Source organism: Colossoma macropomum, unplaced genomic scaffold (genome assembly GCF_904425465.1).
Source record: "Colossoma macropomum unplaced genomic scaffold, Colossoma_macropomum, whole genome shotgun sequence".
NCBI lineage: Eukaryota > Metazoa > Chordata > Actinopteri > Characiformes > Serrasalmidae > Colossoma > Colossoma macropomum.
The window spans coordinates 16,669,060-16,690,720 of record NW_023494798.1 but is presented as its reverse complement, the minus strand read 5'-3'; the positions used below and the strand labels follow the sequence as shown (position 1 = coordinate 16,690,720).

Here is a 21,661-nt window from a genome sequence, read left to right as displayed (position 1 = left end):
TTTGACAGATGAAGATTTGGAAATACATATACACTTTAGTATCAGTCCGCTCATCCCTGCCCTTCACCTTCTTTTTCTCAGGAAAAACAAGAAGGCAATATATTTACAGATGCTCCATTTCCAATCTTTTTTCAACCCGCGTTGTGCTCCAGGAGACTTGTGGTAACATGTTACTTACTCACAGGCCCCAGGGCACAGACATTCCTCTGCGTCAAGTGAGAACTACTTCCAAAGAAAGTTTTCTTTAGAACTCAGGCTCTTCCCAAAAGTGGTTTTACCACATTTAAGATGACTTTCACTTAAAAAGGTTCACCAACTCAGAGATTGTCTTTCTTTCCTCTTAAACGCTGAGTAGTTCTTTCTAAACAGCACCAGTGCACCCAGGCAGACAACACTAAAAGCCACCATGCTGTATCTTAGTAAATGTATAGCAGTATGCAAAAGCTTGAAGAGCCCTGGATGTTTTGTTGATTTTCTAAGTGAAAATAAGTTAACATATCTTCTACAGAAAAACTTAAATATTACATTTTCTACAAATCATAGAGCCCAACTTGTAGTTATTTGCTGATTTTAACATTCAAAAAGAAAAAAAAAATACACACACACACACACACACACACACACATACATATATATATATATATATATATATATATATATATATATATATATATATATATATATATATATATATATATATATATATAAAATTCATTGCACAGAACTCACAGGACACTGACAGCAATTGCTTTGGCAGAGTTTTATTTCTAAACAACTGTTTACCTTCATTGTGACTCTTTCATTACACTACTTTCATTGTGCTTGCTTTGAATTATTTTTTTAAAACACCAGTTCCAGAATGGTCCTCTTTACATGTATGTGCTCTGGCATGTGTTCTATTTGTGTTGCAAAACAAGCTGCGAAAACCTTATCAATTTTCCAACATAAGCTCTTGTGCGTATTGTTATAAGACCTTAGTAATAAATCATTGCATAAGAATACTACAGCTGTAGTATGAGATTAATATCTTTAAGCAAAACAAATTGTGCGCTTAAACCTTAGAGCTTTACTGCTCACTAATTTGTGCGTTGAGACATTAAGATTCTCTCTCTCAAAAACACACACACTCTCACACACACACACACACACACACACACACACACACACACACTCTCTCACACTCACTCACACACACACACACACACACACTAATTTACTTTGGTTTGTACTGTACTACAACCCCTGCCTTTCAGACTGAGACCTGTCTTTTAAAGACTGGTAGTCCAAGTCATCATTTATAACCAGTTAAATATGCATAGATACACATAACTAAATATGTTCAGTTCAAATTCTGAATATGCCATTTTCTGGACACAAGTCATCATAGGCTGCAAACCCTTAAAATATTATATACTATTAATCTTTTTAATAATACCTTCCTATATTTTAAAACTGGTTGACAGGAGCTCAGTACCTCACTAGCCTTCAGCAACATCTACCCAGCCCATAGAGAAGAGAACCCTTCCGCTTCCTCTATATATGTGGGCGAGTAGCTCACGCTGAAGGCCCTAGGAGGATCAGGTAACACAGATTTCATTGGCCCAGGCTGGTGGCTTGCTGTCATAAGGAACAAACACTCGGCTCTCCGCACCTCTACCATCCTCCTCAGGCTCTCCTTGCTCTCCTTCATCCCTCTCTCCTGGCTCTTCCACTCCTCCCCTTCCCACCCAGCCTGGCTGCTCTAAGCCTTCCTGCACACAGAATGGCTTCTCCAATACTTTCAGAACTCTTTGAACCTGATGGAAGAGATGAGAGTTTTTGTTTTCTTTTTAAAACAATATTACAAACAAATTAACATTATATATTACATTTAAATGAATATGTCAGTGTTACACTTCACTTTTTATTAATGCTTAAAGGGGAATTCCACTGATTTTTTAAACACTTCCTTATGGTGAAAACAGCCATTCAGAGTCAAGTTTCCCAAAACAGTGCAAAATCAGTGTTAGGATCATTGTAACTGGTAGAGATTGTGTTCAGTGTAACACTCAGCCCAGAGATTTTTCATGTGAAATAAGCCATTCTAGAGAAACTTAGAGTCAGAAATGTTTTCCATGGTGGTGATTTTGAACTAGGTGCCCAAAGCATTCAATACCTCTAATAGCTACTTCACAGAAAATTATTATATGAAATTGTTACAAATATGTAGCCTGATGTCTAAGCCATTATTTTTCAATAGTTTTGAGACAAAGTTTTGGCCTAAAACATACTTTTTAAAAACCATTCATGGTGGAGAGGTACATGCAGGGTACATGCTATTTTGCCATTTTCAACAATACATATCAAACCCTCAGAAGGCACGCATGGGTTCACTGTTTGCTTTGAATAGGAAAAAAATTGCTAGATTTATGCTGTTGGCACTGAAACCCCTAGTTCCCATCATCACCACTGTAAATAAATCAGTCGGTAAGTTTCTCTACAATGCACCTTTTCACATTAAACCACTCTGAACGATAATTTTTAAATTAGGGAAATTCCCCTTGTATCAATTGGTGAAAATTAAACTGATGAACGTTTAACCTCAGAGAAGTCGCCATTCTCTGCTGCCTCTATAGCATTCTGGGCAATGTAGTTCCGGAGCACCACACGTGGATTGGTGCTGTCCATCACCCGCACTCTCTCCTCCTGCACCATCTTAACGTCACTTGCTCCCTCACACTCACAAGCAAGACGCTGCCTGGAGTCAAACACAGGCATGTAAATATTTATTTATAAATACATTTCTCTTTGGTAAAAAGCAAAGGACCTATGAGACAGCATTTCCAAGTATTTTCAAGGGACTGACCACAAGCTCTGTAACATGTTTGTTTTGGCTTTCTACCATCTGTTAAAAGTAATGAAGCCCCTGTGTCTTTTATCATCTGGGCTTTCAAACATTTGCTTGTTGCCTAGCACCAGCTTTGCTCTAGCTGATCGTAGGTAAAGTACTTCATCCCTGACTGCACCTGTACTGTTTGATCCAGCAGGCCCAGTCCTCTGTCTGCTTGGCCTTCAGCTCCTCCTCTGTGGTTTCCAACAGTTCTTTCAGTCTAGAGAGCTTCTCTAGCTGCCGGGCTACCGTCTTCCGATCTGACAAAATGTTGAAGAGCGCGGGGTTGCTCTGGGCCATCGACAGCAGCATTGCTAACTCACTATGGGAAAGCAAGAGTGTGCAAAGAGAACTGGTTTGTTTAATAAATAAATAAATAAAAAAAAATTGTAAACAATTTGTATATTGGGTTTGGAAACATTACAGCGAATGTTTCTGAAACAAATGCGATTTCCTCTTGGCAGATCTAATGCAGATTTAAATTAACAACACTTTCTAAATCAGGGAAGGACTATTTATTCAGTCCATATATGTCATTCAAAGATTAGCGAGCACTCTACCAGAAGGTTCCCAAACTGATGAACACAGCCAACCACAGGATGTGTCAAAATACACCTGTTTCCTTGGTGGTGAGATTTGTAAAACCATTCTACCCCCGCATAAATGAAGTTAGGAAAAAAAAAAGAAAGAAAACCTTACCGAGGGTCCATAGTAGGTCTGCTGGCAGCTTTCAACTCCTGTAGAGAGGCACACTGCTGTAAGAGCAGCTCAGTGGCCTGCTTGATAGCCTCAGAATCATCTGCTGCCTCTCCCTCTACAGGACAAGAGATCTGGCTCAAACTGCGGAAAGTGTTGGTGAAATCAGCACCTGAAAATGCAGTGACAGAAGAGAGGTAGAGGAGGGTCATTCAATCATAAGATTATTTAAATAATTGACTATACTTATAAAGTGGGTAGAAGTTCAGCCTCCACTCTACCAGTGTTGTGCATAGTCTGCATGAAATCTGTGATGAGCACTTCATCCTCTGGTTCTTCCTTTCTCAGCAGGCCCAGCTTTCTCCTCATGTTCTGCAAGTAGAAAGTGTTGTAGAGGGGCAGGTACTCGTCCAGCACAGCCTGAGCCCGCTCTGATGGCAGATCCGGGCTCAGGGCCTCAGCCAGGCGAGCCAGATTCCAGCGGCAGATGGCTGGCTGGGCTTGGTATGAGTAGCGGCCGGAATTGTCAGAAGCATTACAGATGAAGTCTGGGTCGAAACTTCAATAGTAGAAACAGCATAGAGATTAAGTATTGTACAATAGGCTACATGAACCATAAATACAAGAGTGCATATGTCAAAAAAGGCCTACTATTGGAGAAAGTTCACATGAGGAAAGGTTTATTTTGAGATATACTTGTGTTCATGCAGATATGAGGTATCTTGAGAATTAATTCAGGAGAAAAATCAGTTGTTTTGAGCGCTAGATGTGGCTTAGCTTAAATCTTTTCAGACATTAATACTTCTTATTTCTTCTGTACAAGGTAAAGCAATAAGTACTCTTTTTGACTGATAACATACTCATTTAGGCACTTTAAAGCCTCAAACAGAAACTCTGTGGTGACAGTAAATTCACATTATGCGCATTCTTGATTACACCTTGAGATGCCTTATTTTCCAAGTACTTTCCAAACACAACTGCTCTCCACTGAAGGCCAAAAGCTAAAAGTTAAGATGACTCAACTGTTAAAAACGAGCAAATGCACGCAAACTACAGCTTTTAAATTTGTCACTGACTCTTTGTTCTTGAACTACAAGCTGTCTATACATTTAATGGGGGTCAACAATGCAAGTATTACCATTTATAACATGCATTTCTGAGAAACAAGGTGTCCAGCTGAGATACATTCAGGCTATCTCTGAGAAAGACAGCAGTGAGTGTGTGTAAGGCCTTACCGGTCCATGAAGCCAAAGGGTCCATAGTCCAGTGTGAGCCCCAGAATGCTCATATTATCAGTATTAAGGACTCCATGACAGAAACCCACGCACTGCCACTGGGCCACCAACCTGGCTGTTCTCAGCATTACCTTAAAGTAAATAACATGAACAAACTCCTGGTTACAGGTGCTACTTTTATTGGACTGTCATTAGAAATGAAATCTACACTACATAAGATTTGGGGCTTCAGAGATCTCTCTGGTGGAAACAACATGCAAAAGAACATATTGTTACATCATTTGTGCTTTGGATCCCCTTTCCCAAGCAGATGAAAAAGTTTTCAAAGAGAACTCAGTCAAAACCTGGCAAACAGCATGTCTTCCAAGTACATAAGTGAATTATCTACTGTTGTCATCATATCTTGATCAGTGTAGTGTGTGGTTTTGGATTTGACCTAAACATCAAGCTGGACTTTGTTTTTGGGCCTGTGCGTGTGATGTTAACATGTAAATACGTTTAACATGGTCAAGCGAAATCTGACCTGACACCTCTGACTTTTAAAATGATTATTTTATCAAAGTATCAAAGTACCAAATAAGGTTAATGGGGACAATGAGAATTCACATCCATAAGAAAAGTGCAACAACAGCCAAGCAACAAAAATCTAATATCAAAAACATGCCGTTGTCTTTAACGAGGAATTCCACCAATTTTTCAAAATTTCTATTTAAATAAATCATTATGATATGAACAAAATCATTGAGTGATTTGACATGAAAAGTTCTGCTCTATAGAAACTTACTGAGTCATAACTGTTCACAGCAGTGATAATAACCAGATGTCCAAAGTGCTTAATGTCTCCAAAAGCTACATCACAGAAGGTTATTACATGAAATGGTTACAAAAACGCTGGGTGACTCCTGAAACATTGCTTTATGATAGTTTTGCAATAAGGTTTTGGCCCTTTTTTTATGACAAAACATACAAACATGCTTTTGTAAGGCAAAATAGTGCACAAAGAAAATTCAACATATCAGATTTAATAGAATTTTTTGATTATCAGCATTATATAAAAAAACTCAGTAGATATGTAGGTTGACTACTCATTTTGTTAAACAAAATTAGTTAGATTTGCATTGGAGACATTACTGCCACTGGTTCCTATCAGCACAATTGTAAAGAAAATCAGCATTGATAAGGTTCTTAAATAATGACCCATTTCACATCAAAATAGTCTGAATGACATTGTTTATACTGCATCAATCAACTTATGCAGATATTTTTTAAACATTGGAGGAGTTCCTTGTTAAAATTACAAATAGTGCATTAAAACTATCAGAAGTGATGATTAAACCGTAAAATGAAATCTCTGATGAACTAAAATCTTTGAATTTATTTGACCATGGCTGTATGTCCTACCTCTCTAAAGAAAGCAGTGTTCCTCTCCACTGGGTCTGAATGGCTCTGCTGAATCTCTGGGTAGAAAGTTTCAATAACATAATCCAGCATCTGAGTTCTGATCTCATCATGTCCATAGCTGGGGCCCTGTCGGCCTGTAAACTCATCAGCCTGTTTAAAGATCTCGAAAGAACCAAACCTGGAAAGAGCCAATAAAGTGTGCTCAAACTCAGATGATTAAGGCCTATCAACAATCAATTAATCAATAACACTTTGATTTGATCATTTTTGTATCAGCTGTGAACATCATTGTGCTTTGTACCAAAAACTGACATGTACGAACTGGGGGAGACAGTGGTTACCTGATAAAGGTGGGAGCAATGCGCAACACCACAGAGCATCTCTCCATGCGTGGATTGCCGCTGTAAAACACATCTCTCATGACCTGCGAGTCTGAGGTCACTATGGAACCAGCCCGTGTAGTGGGCACGCCAAGGGCAAAGACTGCTTCACTGCACAAAAACTCACGGATGCTGGAGCGCAAAACTTTACGCCCATCTGCTTGCCTGAAGGAGGAGATGAGGAAAAGGATACAAGTGTGGTTAACCACTTGTCATAAGAAAGGGGACAAGCAACATTGCTTGAAACACAGTACTGAGGTGAGTTTAGCAGTTGGTGCATTTTTGTTTGTATGTTTTTCGAATGTGTTAGGATTTGGGCAGGGGACGTGAAACCAGAAGGCCTACTCTAATATCGTGGTCATTTACCCTGTAAAGGTATGAACCAGGTACAACCCAGAAGACTTCCTACACTGCTTTTGTTCAACACTTTTGTGAAAGAAAAGATGAGCTTTTTCTGCAGTTTTCAGTATTTTTAAATTTTACCACATTCAAAAGTATGGCGCAGTGTAATAGTCCCATGATAGTTACATGATCAGATGCACTCTGACAGTTTTTAGGTTTTACCATAAGGTAGCAGCTGTGGTAAAAAGTGGTGCTGCTTCACTAGAGTTTTTAAAGACTTTTAAACACTTTCGAGAGTTTTCACACTCTTACTCGAAACACTATTTTACTTCCCTGAGCAGAGGCGTAGCCAAGGGGTGACCAGAGGTGGCCAGTGCCTTCCTGAAATGAGGCATGGCCAGCTTCAGGCCAGCCAAGTTATGAAAAGTAAGAGAGTCGGCCATCGTCAGTCATTAATCGTTAATAAACCATCAATTATGCGTTATGGTGAAAATCTGCCACCAGGATAGTTATAAACCAGTTTTGTGATGATGCATTTAATCATTTGCATATCCTGCTGTGTTTGGCTAATTTACTCAGCAAACAGGCAAGTTATTGTACACTGAGTCACCTCAGCAGTGCTGCTCTGTGAGTTACATTAAGAAGTAGGCTATAAGTTAGATACATAAACTATCAACAATTAGTCAGATATAATCATTTATCATGCTAATTTCTTTTTACAGTTGAATATATGTGTCGTGTTGTAGGTTATTAATTGTAGTAGTAGCAGTGTTGTAGTAATTTTAATAAAGTTATGCTATTTATGCCATTTTTTGTTTGTTTTTTTTAGCAGTGCGTCACCCCATTCTAAAAGTTCTAGCTACGCACCTGTGCCTGAGGAAGCCTACCTGGAGTAAGGAGTCAACCCTGCACCTTTCACCTGGATTTCCCAACGTCCACTGGGGTTTTCTTTCAGCAGTTCAGGGCTCTGGCCAGCCGGAGCGTTCACCTCCCCCAAGTAGCAGGCAGCTCCGTCGCCCAGTTGCCCAGCAAACTGACCGAACTGGTGTCCGCAGTAGCAGTGAGCAGCGGGCTCGGAGCCTGGCATCAGTCTAGACCCGCTCAGATATTCCGCTCCCAGCGAATCCTTCTCCACCTCCTCCGCGCTGAGGCCCAGCAGCGCCAGAGCCCCGCTGGACACGGCCACGAACCGCGGGTTCTTCAGCGGCTGCGGCTGGACTCTGGAGAAACAGGCCCCCCGGACTGTCCTCACTCCCGGAGCCTCGGACGGGTCCAGAGGGAGCTTCCTCAGCACGACGTTGTCGAAGGGCAGCCGCTCCAGAGGACAGCGGCTCGACCCAATTCCCATACCGTCCATTCCCGAGGAAGAAAACCTGCACAGAACAGCGCTGGGATACCAGACGGAGGGTCGTGTCAGACGAAGCGCATTGGCAGCCATTCACAAGCTGCCTGTCTCATGCTTAATCCCAATACGTGAAAAGAGCTGGTTTCATCTGGTTACTTTTATTAGCGTGCCGCCGAGATCCGGTCCTGCTTTGTTTTTGTTCCCCCTACATGCCCACATCCGGAACCAATGTTTATGTCATTTACTCTGATTCCAAATTTTGGAGAGCAAAAAAAAAAGGACAAATAAAGCCTCAGACCATGTTCGAAAGTATTTATTGAGGGTTTCTAAGTTGTATTGTAGTGCTGCAATATGACAGTTTATTAGGACTGTAGTAATAATGACGCAAATAAAACGCTGCCTAGTTTTGACTGCAAGAAGAAAAAAAAAAAACTAACACTGATCATTAGAGGGCCAAAATCTTATCACCCTGAATTTTCTTCGCATTTTTAAATAAAACATGTGCCATGTAAACATTGTTAAAGTTCACCGTTCACTCACCAGCACAGAGTCTCCACATAAGGAAACTAAGCTGCAAAAAGAGCCTGTTTTGGATTTATTGTTTTTGTTATGTCTTGAAAACCTGCACATTTACATTTATCCACCTACAGCAGTTTATCCCCCTCGCTGGCATGCTGAAGTTATAAGGAGTGTTTCTGTTTGGACTGCTTTTTGAGATCACAGAAATCACTTACATTTATCAGTCTCAAAGGCACAGTAACAAAAACAGCTATGTTTAATTCTAAGGGATAAAGAGAGGTGGGAAAAGGATCATGTAAAAAATTAATTATGAGTGTTTTTGGTACATAAAAATACACAATTCATAATGAACCTGAGGAAACAAATAAAATAAAAGAAAAATATGGGATATGGGCCCCTTAATGGCTTGAGAGAGAGGGAGTGAAAGGTGGGTTATGTCTGTCAGTAAGAAATGTCATGAAACACTTTGTAGCACCTGCATTTTCCTCTCAAAATGAATCACAATTACATCACAATTAGCGAGAAGGTTCTGGTGCAAATAGCTAGAGACAAATTTACATACAGTCCCTTCCTCAGCAATAAGAAATTATTGCATAACAATTAAAGACTAAGATAAACATGCAAGCTTCCATTAATACTCCAGTTAGAGGAACCCAGAACCCATATGGCTTAGCATGCATTGCATTCTCCATTCACCAGTTGTACCGATATTCATGAGCAAAATTACATAATATATATATATATTATATATATATATATATATATAATATATATATATATATATATATATATATATATATATATATACACATTGTATAGAGGGCACACTTGGAGAGCTTTCTCTTAAATAATATGAAATTTGCTGCACAATATTTAAAATCTTTTTTTCCAAGCCTTTTGAAAATTCTAATCATGCTTGCAGTTTTAAGCTTACAAAAGTCTGCCAATATTTTAAATGCATGCCCCAGTATGAGCAATGGATAAAAAGCAACAGCTTTGACCCTCAAACCCCAGAAAAACAATTCAAATGCATCAATTTGCTCTATTTCCATAAACCATTAATCAGATGACCATTTCCTGGTCCATGCACTGTCCTGCTGCTCTAGTCACGACTTTTATTACAAAGTGCTTAATGCACTTATTAAATCTTTACATGTTCTAACATTTATAATAGCTGGAGATCATAGTAAATAAATCACAGTTTAAAATAATTTATGAACTTGGGAAGGGAGGGGGGGATGTTTACAATTGGATGTCAACTTAAGTCCATTCCTTCAAACTAAAATGCCTCTGACAATGTTTTTTTAATACCAATGTCCAATTATGTTCTCATATAGCTACATAAATGAAATGAATATTTAAGAAAATGGTATGTAAATGGGAAATATTTAACCAGTCATCTAAGCTGAGTAAGGTTGGAAGTACAGTTCTTAGGCTTTTCCACATTAGAAATGCAGAGAGAGTAACAAATATATTAAAAGCACAAAACAAAGTGCTTCTATCAGAAAATAAGAATCAGTCAGTATATTTGTAGCCTCTTTTTGCTGTTGGTCCACTGAATTGTAATCAAGCCCTCATATTCTCAGATGAGGCACTGTTTCAAACACAAATCGATGGTTTCCTTTTGTTCTGCCGAAGACAAAATATACTGCAATATTAGTCACATCCAGTAATGCATATTGCTCCATCCACTCAACTGCACACTGAAAATATATGACTGAAATTGAGAATAGCATACATGAAACAGAAGACTGTAGTTTAAATAGTACCCATTTATTATGATCAGATGGTGAAAGATCAAATAAAACTAACCAGCATTTGTCTATTAGCCCTTTTCCAGGTCATCGAATGGCAGGCACTTGTCAGTTGACATGGGCATAGTTTATGGTCCAATCTCAATACTGAGAAATGGAGACCCTTTTCACTTGTCCCCCTGCATCACTGACTTTCATCTTTGGAAAATCAACAATGCAGAGACATTCAGGTGTCATTTTCAAAACAATGCAACTAGCGCTTCAGCAATACAGCCAAGTTTATTTGCCACTGCAAAATATATATATTTTTTCCTCAAGCAGATGTGGCAAGATGAAGTGAGTAGAGGGCAATTTCTCTGAACTGGGATTTGACGTTTGGGTCGTTTATACAAATAACAAAAAGGTAATTATCGATTACCCCGCCCCTCCCTTCCAAACTGAACATATACCTGCATTCAAACAGACCCAATTTAGATGGATGCCAAAGGGTCTTAAGGAATTCACAGACTCTCCATTCATTTCTATATCATATTTTTCTCCACAATCATAACACAAAGAAATACTTTCTGAAAAGCATAAAAGTACTTTGGTCAAAATCATATTCCGATGTGCATTACCTGACCATGTTAATATAATCATTTGTGATAAAATTATAATCTATGTAATGCATAATACACTCTACCCAGTTTAAATATCTCAGTGGTAGAAATGGAAAATTTGGTGTAGCGTTTTTAAAAGTGCTCACTGCAGCACTGTCAGGCCTTTGTTACTAGGCTAAAAACCTTGATGAAAAGAACAAAAATGTTATGTTGCATATTTAGTTTGTTGCCCTGCTACCTACAATGTTGTGTTGACAGACTCGACATGTTAAAAACCATTCAGCACAACTGAATACGGATCTCCCCCACATTATCGTTCAAGATGTGGGTACAAAATATAAACCACTTGGATGAAACATGTACTACAACAGTACTGTAACAGTATTGTCATGTACTGAATTGTAAGAAAGAGGGAAAACAGAAGAGAAAGAAAGATAAATACTGTCTGAGTTCTTTGGCAGTACTGCTCTGTGTTTGAATGCATACAGAGCAGAGTAGGGAGCGGGTAGATGACAGAAGGTTGCTCCAAGCCAACCGCCTGAATTCCAGTTGTGTTTAGAGGACGCTGGCTGTGTCCACCCTCTTATCTACCTCGCCCCTCTGCTGTACTTAAGGCCACTGGTATTTTTAGCGTAACATCCTCCTTGTGAAGGTCTACTGAAAAACAGAGGTCAGGCAGGGGGCGGTCGTAAATTCTCCAGCAGCGATTGGACAGCGGGTAGGGAGAGTAAGGCCCTCCCCACACCTCCTCCAGCACGGTAGCAGGCGTACCCCAGAGCGCCTAGCACTGCCCCCTTCAACACAGTCCGCAACACCCAGCCAAATCGAGATGGTGGTGCCACACTGATGGAAGGGATACGGTATTAAACAGGTGGCAAGGAGTAATAAATGCATGACATTGGTCAAAAACTGGTCTGATTAGTCAGAGGAAAAAAAAATGCTCACCTCATGATCTCATGAATATTGAGCTCTTTGTCCCAGTTCTTCTCAATACCAGGAACATGGCCCATTCCAACCACTCCCACCACCACAGCAGGCACTTCTACAAGGGAACACAATTGCCAAAATGCCATGAATTCAACAAAAATACTGGGTAACAACGGGGGGGGGGGACCATCCTTATGAAGGTACAGCCTACATACAGCAATGTAAACATACAACTAGGTAAACAAAGTACACCTACAGTTTGAGCCACATTTTCATGTCAAACACTTTATAAGTCAATAACAAAGAACGACAACAATCAATATTATTAACAGGAAAATCAGCATCATGAATTTTCCGAGGCATTTTCAGTACAGAAATTACATTTTACTACATTGACAGATTTTTCCCATTGTCAGCTAAATTCTGAATAACCACAATACTACTGAAAGTAATGATTTGAGCAGTAGAAAGTGGAAGGACTATAATAACTGTTAGGGCAAAATTCAACTAACAATCAGTAGTAGTACACACGTTTCAATAAAAATGTGGAGCCTTTACAAAAAAAAATTGTCAAAAACATGCTGTACTAATATAAACCAATAATATAATCCATGTAATTTTTGACAACCATTCCAGGAACCCACAGAATCTCTTACATAATTTTAAGAAGTGAGGCAGACTGGTCCTTTCAATTCTTCTCCTAATTTTGTACTACTGGAGCCAACTCATGAACAGCTTGATGATTAGCTAATGAGCTGGATCAGGTGTGTTGGGGAGGGAATAGAAACCATAGAAACTATGCAGTTCAGTAGGTCCCCAGGACTGGAGCTGGAAACCACTGAATAATGTGGCAGTACGTATTACTCACTCTGAGCATTAGGTGGCGCCTCCACACAGCGGGCAGCCTGTCTGAGTGTGTGCGTGAGGTAGATGTCTCGTTCCGCCACAATGGTGCGGTGCAATGCAGGGAACTCGCCAATCATCTCCGACATTGTCTGCTCCAGCAGATCTTTCTGTTTACACTTCTCTACATCTTCTTTACTGGCAAAAAAAGCACACATCACACATTGAGTTACAGGTGCAGTAGTTTTTATTTGTCAGTGATGTGCATATACATCTGTAAATCTATGGAGGTTTATCTGTCTCAGTAAACTGTGTATCTCCTTATACATGAGATTTGTACAGTTCTGTTACTGTTGCAGAACTATCTACTAAAATTGAAATCTATCTAATAATAAAAAGACTGCACATAAACAGAAGATATTCAGAGCGAGGCCGGTTTTAAGGTACCTGATGGGGTCAGACAGGAAGCACAAGCCCCAGGCTAGCCGTGCTTTCTGCCACAGGCTCAGAGCAGCAATGGCGCGTTTAAACGTCACTGGGATTGGCCTGTCTCCAAGGTGGAACTTGCAGAAGGGCACTTTACCTGCCTGTGGGACAGAAGGAGATTGTTAAACATTTTGCAGATTCTGCTGACTGTGTGACTGATTGCGAGCATATAAAATGTGCTTCCAATGGCAACAGTAATCAAAAAGAAACATAGCAGCAAGTCATAAACCTCTTGTATGATCAGAATTAGACATTTGTATGTAGATGAGTGAAGACTGCATGTGTGGCTTGTGTCTATGCCAACCTCTTTGAAGGCTTCTCTAAACTCTCCTCCAGGGGCCATGCCCAGCTGTTCTGTGATGTGAGCAGAGACTTTAAGCAGCAGAATCTGCATGAGGCCTGACATTACACCATTCTGCAATGGGAAAACATGGCAGAGAGAGAGTATGAGGGAGATGATGCAATTTCAGGGTAACTGTCAACAGTCTGCTGTATGCCTCACCTGTTTAATGGCCTGCTGGACCTTCTCCAAGTTGATATCTTTGGCCTCTTTCAGCAATGTTTTCTCATCCATCTTCAGCATGGATACCCTATATTGGCACAACTCTACCACCACTACATCCGGCTGCACCGCACGGATTGTCTGATTCAGCGGAGAAAAAAGAAACAAAAGAAATAAAGAACTACCACATCAAGCAATATGCCAACATCTAATGGTCTCTCTTCCTGGCTGGCTTTGGCAAACACAAACCTTGCTCGGAAATTTAAGCCACTTTTATATTAGAGGAACATCATTAAAAACCATTAAAGGGAGAAAATTATTAGGTTTAGCACATGACAGTGGGGCTGTGGTGTTAATTTACAGAATAATGATTTTATACTACTATCAGTGATGCAAACAAGTAAGGAGTAAAAAAGTGAGAATGTTGTGTCAATAGAGAAACAACTGAAAAACATCCACAGACCACTTTGCGTTTACCCAACGTCAGATTAAACATACCCTAAGCGTGACTTATGAAACCGAGTAATATGTCTGCGTTATTTGTCACAAAATCCAACATATCAGGAGTTGACATTTTCACATTTCTCTACCACATCACCTTAGAAAAACTGTGAGCTACACAGGTGGCTAGCTAGCTTAACCTCACTACCTACTTAACTAAGCCAGCTATGTTGACAACACACAACTGCCATACCTTTACCTCTACCTGCCTAACATTACTGTTCAGAATAAGTAGACCTATACAGAATAGAATGAGGTACAAACAATGTTTAAAATTATAGATAATACTACTATTCATTTTATCAGCTGCATCAGGCCCATTCAAGCTGGCTTTTTTATACATTTTCAACTATAAAATACTATTTATACTGTGGCTTGGCTGAATACTCTGTAGTTATTATTTACTGAAAAATGTGCTTCCATATTGCCGAGTATGCCCAGCTAATCAACAATTTAAATTCAATATTTAATCAACAGTCAGTGTTACTCCGGTGCTTTTCATTTTGCATATGTTTTAAATAAACCTTGAGTGAGAGACCAGATAATCATTATCTTGTTTTAAAATGATGTGCACCTATGAGGAGTGTGCTATCATGCCCATATCCTGTCTGGACTGGATTCCACAGAGATCACCGCTGCGAGTTTCATTTTGTGCACGAGCATATGAACACATGTTTATGCGTGACGTGGTTACTTTTCCAAGCTGCACTTTGTAAACACCATTGCCTGTAGGCGTTAACAATGCAATAAACAGCTGTACTTCACTCTCATATTTTTGCTATTGTTTTTATATTTTTGACCAGATGGATACTTTCACTTTATCCTTTCATCTTTGACACAAGCGAGAGATGGGGCCCTTGGCAAGATGAATAGTGAGCGTATAGGGCTGACTGGCTGTTGTTAATAAGCATTTTGGACTGCTAGAGTTAGCAGAATAAGTGCAACTGACCTCATGTTCGGCAGACTCCTTGTCCAATTTCGTCTCCTCAGCTTAGGAGAACAAAAAAATAAACAATGAGGCCTTCCCTTCTAATATTCCGCAAAGACCCATCCCACTCTACAACGTCGCCGAATGCAGACAGGGAAAAAATGTAGCCCATTGAAGGTAAACAAGTCTTTCTAAAGTTTTGCCATTGTAGGTCATCCAACTGACCCTCCACCATCCAAAAAATTTCTCCTCTAATCTGCACAAATCTCATATGTGACCTATTCTGATCTGGCAAATTTCGCTGAAAGGTGAGGAGTCTGCATCTCTGTAATATTGTAAAATACACATTTAATTATTATTATTTATTAATTAATAATTTAATTAAAAGCAAAGTAATAAACCTAAACAAAGCTAATCACACTAAAGTCGAATAATCTGCCCACTCACACGATGGCCTTTTAGATTATTCGATGGTGGAGGAAGGGAAAAAAATGGTAAATTATAATATCACAATATTTGGGGTATATTATTTTTTAAAAACAGTATTGATACAGGGAGGGATCTTTTATTATTTCATTATTAATATTTTTAACATTTATTAAGTCCCTTGCTAGGCTAATAGATTACCAAAATGCATTTCTCTCTTAATCCACAAGATGGCGCAGTCTTCTATTAGCGGAGTCGGGTTCAGACAATAATCAGAAACAACCACTGTACTACACCAGTAAGAGTCACTGGGAGAGGCTCTTTACATCCACCTGCCAGTTTAAACTGATCTAGACAGATGCATTTGTTAGCATAAAGCCTATTTAAATGTTTGTTTTTCGAATATGAAAAAGGACAATAATGTAAACTTCATTAGATAAAACCTTCTTTTGGAGGAATAATTTGCTGTAAAAAATTCATAATTCACAATATATTGCAATGTCATACTGCAATACCTAGCGAAAAAAAAACAATACAAAACTACAAAATACAAAAAATACAAAAATATAAAACTTTAAATATCGCAGTGGAATTATATCATTGCCGAATTATCGTGAGATTATATTATCATGGGTGAAAGTGGGCGACAAGACAATATTTCATATTTTTGTAATGAATTACATTTGAATTTGATGATTTGATGAATTTGATACCAGTTTTTAAATGTGGCAATACTGGTTCCTTTGTCTGTTGTAACTTACCAAACCACAAAAAAAAAAATTATCAATATTGTGAATCAAGAAAATGTCTTCAGTATTGTGATGTTGTATTTTTGCCATATTGCCCACTTCCAATTGTGAGGCCTGCAGCAATTTCCACCCCCATTATATATATATGTATATAATGAAGTCATTTTATTAGTCTGCATTACTGTAGTGCTATTAAATGCTTTGCCTTTTGAAAGAGTTACTCAAGTTCGTTTAGACTCTGGGTGATGCACTCTTACCGTAGCTACATCCTTCTTGCTGCTGTCACTGAAGTGTGCTGTGCCCACCAGGTAGACTACGCTGCCTTCTGGCGTAGTGAGTCGAGTTACGGTGTCGGGCAGATCAGGATTGGCCTGCCTACGCTGAGCCCGCACCTGCCATAATACCTCTACCGCCTCAGAGTCCGCTACGAAACAAGATGAAAAGGTCATCACTGGAAGATTCCAAACAGCTAACTGATCACATATAAATCTGCACAGTTCATGTTACTCAAAAGTGCCTTTCGTAAGTATGTGTACTTGACCAATCTTCTTCAAATCCTTCAGAAATAGCAACACTGCTTACTTAGTGGCTTAATCAGCAAAACAACAAAAAACTCACTGAGTCCAAGAGGAAACCGAGGTTGTGCGTCATCCTCTGATGGGCCAACTGACTCATCCTACACACAAAGATCAACCACAAAATAAACAACAGCACATAGTAAGTTTCAGAAGTGTTTACAAGTGAAAACTTCCATAAAGTCACAAGAGCTTAGGTTTACAAAAAGCAAATGCACTGTGCTGAATGTCACCTCACTCTTGGAAAAGTACATCTAAAAACAAATTCTCACCATAAAAACAAACAAACAAAAAAAAGATTCTCACCATATCACCACTCACAAACATGAACAGTGACTGTTTATAAAGCTTATTAGAGTACAAGTGCTGATCTAGGCTCTGCGCAATCTTATCCTATATTAGCATTTCAAATCTGAGAAGCTTTATGAGTAGAGGCTCAGACATAACTTTGAATCCACAGCCCTTACAGGTTGTCATCTTAAATGAAAAAGTTTTGACACCATCCACAACAAATCTTAAGTCTCTCAAATACTAGTCACGAAGGGCCACAGCACTACACATTTTTACAGCACAGAAATCAATACACTGAGCTGCAGTGTAGTCCTCCACAACTGGTGTCTGAGCCACTACATGAATGAACATAGTGACATCAGGCCTTGTTCACACCTGGTGTTAACATCTGACTGACTTAACATCTGTCTTGAGTTATCTGATCCTAAGAGAGCGAGATGTAAAGCCATTCACACTTGGCATTTCCAACTGTCTTGAATGTGGACATTTACTATGCCCACTTCTCACAACTTGTTTGAAATTGCAGGTTAAACCAGAAATAAAGATTAATCAATTCAGACGTTTTTTTTTCCATATTTAATGTTTAAGAACATTCAAGAGAAAAAAGAAATAAGAATTAGGATTGTTAGAAAAAAAAGATGGGTGGCATAATATATCTTTTTATTTCTGGCTTTAAATCACAAAAACCTTTTAATAAATCATGGACTTTTTATATCCACTGTATGTTCAGATCAACAAAGATGTATGTTAAAGCCAAGTGTAAGCGAGGCCTTAGAGACACTCATTGAGTTTTCAGTGCACTAGAAGGCTTTTGATATCATGTAGGCCTGTGATAAGCCACAACATAATAGTCCCTAAATCGCTTCTTCGCACAATAATATGGCTAAAGCTCACGGTAGCCTATGGTCTACTGCAGTACACTACTATTGCTGTTTTGTTGGGTTACACTAAACAGTCTTTATGTTAGATCTGGATAGCGATACATTTCTGTGTCATAACTTTCCACTTCCCACTATCTCAGGTGCTGGAAAACAGGTAAGCAAAGCTTGTATGGCCATAAAAGCAGCTATAAAACTAATAGGCAAATAATGACTTCATGTAAGAACACACATAAAAACACACACACAATTCTTTTTTTTAACAAATACAATTTAAATGTAAAAATTTCATTTTATTCCTTTTTGAATTTTATATGCTTTACTCACTTATTAATTCCATTACCCCAAATCCCAAATGTAATCAATTAACTAAGACATCTTTGGTGGTGTACAAAGTATGCTTCACAGGTAAAAACAACAGCCAAAGACTTGGCACAGTTTGAGACACAGTTAGTGACATAACCTTTGTAGCACCAGCACAAAACTAAAGCATCAAACTCTGGACACCAAACCTGTTTCACTGATCACCTAAATTTGTGCTAAGGAGAAACTTTATGTATACAGATACACCACAGGCCTGCTGTGATTGCCAAATAAAACTTTAATTTAACCCACTTACTTATTTAAGGGCAAAACATTTTCATTAAGTAACATGGCACACCACAGTAAACTAACAAGTGGTCTAACAAACACATATTAAGCTGGTTATAACAAATAGGCTAAATGTAGGATAACCACTTGCCTGCGCACTGACCCAGTCTTACCTCTGAGTTGTTGTCCTGGTCCATGGTGCAACGTCAATTAAAATTAATCCTAAATTCTCTAGAAAGAGACAAGCTTAAGTAAGTCAAAAGGTTATCTGGGTCAGGTATTTCAGAAATGCAACCAGCAAGGGTTAACACAACAGAAAAAATGCAGAACGACAGATTTCATCAAACTGGCCTACACACCTGTCAACACTCCTGACTGGAATTAAAAACACCCACAGCCATGTTTCATAGTTACCTTGCTAGCTAGCTGACGTTAGCTAACTAACGCTAACTAGAATTTTACCGGTTAGGTTATGTTAGCTGACGTCAGCTCTCGAGCTTTGTCAGTCCGATTACGTTATGTGACAACAGAGCAACTATGAATAATGAACGTCTGAGTATTTCGAAATGTTGCTATAAGGCAAGCGAGGTAACTAGCAATCGACAATTTAGTTAATGCCAAAGCTAAACAGCTAGACAGCTAGCCGGCTGTTTCATTCAGTGCTGTGCTCAGAGACAGAAACGCGCTAACGTCAGCTAACTTAGCCAGCTAGCGTTACGCGGAGTAAGACAGCAAGCTAACTAGCCAGGTACATGACTAGCTCCAATCTCAGAGCCCATTAATCGCTGTCATTTTTACATGATTGGCATCTAATAAGATAGTCTCAACAGTCTGTCATACCCCTTCGTTAGTGTCGGCATGAGCAGGTTTAATCTCTTTCTTCAGAAAGGTAAACTGCTGCCAGCCAGGTGGCTCGCTGAGTAACAGCTGTAGTTAGCAAAGAGACTCAGGCAGCTAGCGCTGTTAGTCCCGTCTGGTGACTGGGGAGGGAGCCGACTTTTGCTAAAGCAGACAGCCCCCATAGTTTACTCAAAGTTTCTCGTATTGGTGACAGACCGTGTCAGTAAATAATTACAATAGTACACAGACTGAAGAAAGACAAATAAATCGAAAACGTAGCGTAGGACGCGCATAAACCCATCTAAAAATGAACAAACGACCAAACTTACATCGGACACTGGTGAGACAGTTCTCTTCTCGCAAGTCTCAAGGCCCGCCCCCCGAGATGACTTCTGGGTATTGTAGTATCTTTACTGTTTTCTTCAAGCTCGTAAATGTGTTCACCGCTACTGGCCAGGAGGTGGTTTTTATTTCGTTTTGGAGCCTGAACGTTAGCTAGTTCATTCAGACATCTTTATTAGGGGTTAAACCGTGATTCAGGACGTGGAGAAGTCCAATTCTTTCACGGGCAGTTATGCAAATTTAACAAAAGTTTGACTTAGCTACTTCATTTATGATAATTTTATCTGGACATGCAGTCTTGGCTGTAAAAACCTGTAAGACGAAGAACTTTTGTAATATTTTGCTCACCTATGTCTTTTCAGATTTATTGTCCAATGACAAGTAACATCTTTGTGTGATTATCTGGATTTCAAGCTATATATTAACTGTCTCTCACTAGCTACTAAACACTCCAAAATCCTGAATAACTTTTAAATTGTTTACTGTGTGTTGTTTCAAACACAGCCTATTTCTTGTCAAACTGATAAATAAAATGGTACAGGAACGTGGACATATGGGTGCTCAGTGGTGGCAGCATTCTGAGATTTCAGGATTGTTTAACTGCAACTGCTAAAACCGATAATTCAAACAGTTTGATCATAGTAAAGACCTATGTGTGCATGTTATAAGGTGCAGTTTCTATTTTATTTCATGTTTTATTAATATATTTTCTAAATCTGAAGTAGCCATGCACTGTTTAATTTTCATCACAGCTCATGCTTTCTTATTGGCAAACATCACTGATGGCTTCTGGAAGTTGTCAAGGTTTGCATGTTCCCTGTGCTTTCCTTTCCTCAGGGCAGTCTCTGTTCTGCTAAAACCAATGGCAGCACTATGATTAGGCCCCGGCCTAGGACCACACACTTTTATCACTAACCTATTCAAAATGTCTGCTCAATTTATTTCCATACATATATATTAATTTTGAATAATAAATAACCAATAAAATTGGGGAAAATAAAAATACAGTCCTTAAATATACAGCATTCAAAATGATATTTTTTGACATGCCCTCTCTCAGACACCCACCTACAGTATACAGCGCCCACCAAAAATGGCGGTCCTGGTGGCGCCACTGACTAAAATACTGACTTTTTGATTCAGTAACTTTTCATCGTGTTGTAACAAGTTATTGGAATCACAGCTTAGCATAAGCAGCTTACCAGTTAACAGCCCTGTGCGCACTCTATACAGCAGCTACGGGCCAGACAGATATCGACTGCAGCTACTGTGAGTGTGTGCATGTGTTGTGAAGTGGGCTGTGAAAGAGATATAGCTGATTTATCTGATTTAAAAATCTTTACTCTCTAATATAGTGAATGAGTGTAATCAGTTGCAGTGTTGTGGTCTGCACAACTGGTGCCTACATTTGGCCATAGTGCTAAATGATGAATACACAAATATAAAAGAAAATGTTGTCACTTTAGAAAAAATGCTAGGGAATATGTAATTCAAAGTGACTTATTTTAACCTATTTGCCAATTAAGAATGCGTTTTTCGCAGCCTACGTCATTATAATGCTGATAATGCATCGTCATACCACCCAAACAGCTTCCGAAGGTCTACTAGATGCAACCCATTTCTGTTTTATGGTGGGCAAGAT

At 39.1% G+C, this 21,661-nt stretch overlaps 2 protein-coding genes across 3 annotated transcripts; both read right to left on the bottom strand.

The window, feature by feature from the left end:
• Window positions 1-741: 741 nt before the first annotated feature.
• On the bottom strand, window positions 742-8,361 carry selenoo1 (selenoprotein O1). The gene is made up of 9 exons (XM_036585133.1): window positions 7,811-8,361; window positions 6,543-6,746; window positions 6,202-6,379; window positions 4,801-4,931; window positions 3,847-4,124; window positions 3,569-3,737; window positions 3,006-3,191; window positions 2,581-2,737; window positions 742-1,796 (listed from the first exon to the last, which is right to left on the bottom strand). The coding sequence occupies exons 1-9, from the start codon at window positions 8,359-8,361 to the stop codon at window positions 1,569-1,571; spliced, it is 2,082 nt and encodes a 693-aa protein (XP_036441026.1). The 3' UTR covers window positions 742-1,568.
• A 2,178-nt stretch (window positions 8,362-10,539) lies between these two features.
• On the bottom strand, window positions 10,540-20,074 carry trabd (TraB domain containing). Of its 2 annotated transcripts, none has more exons than XM_036585123.1 (10): window positions 20,007-20,074; window positions 19,011-19,068; window positions 17,121-17,178; window positions 16,760-16,926; window positions 13,899-14,039; window positions 13,701-13,811; window positions 13,358-13,497; window positions 12,936-13,108; window positions 12,086-12,182; window positions 10,540-11,983 (listed from the first exon to the last, which is right to left on the bottom strand). In XM_036585123.1, the coding sequence occupies exons 2-10, from the start codon at window positions 19,032-19,034 to the stop codon at window positions 11,812-11,814; spliced, it is 1,083 nt and encodes a 360-aa protein (XP_036441016.1). In that variant the 5' UTR covers window positions 19,035-19,068; window positions 20,007-20,074; the 3' UTR covers window positions 10,540-11,811. The 2 variants fall into 2 exon arrangements, with proteins under 2 accessions (XP_036441016.1, XP_036441017.1); XM_036585124.1 differs by lacking the exon at window positions 20,007-20,074 and adding an exon at window positions 19,678-20,000.
• Between the last annotated feature and the right edge of the window lie 1,587 nt (window positions 20,075-21,661).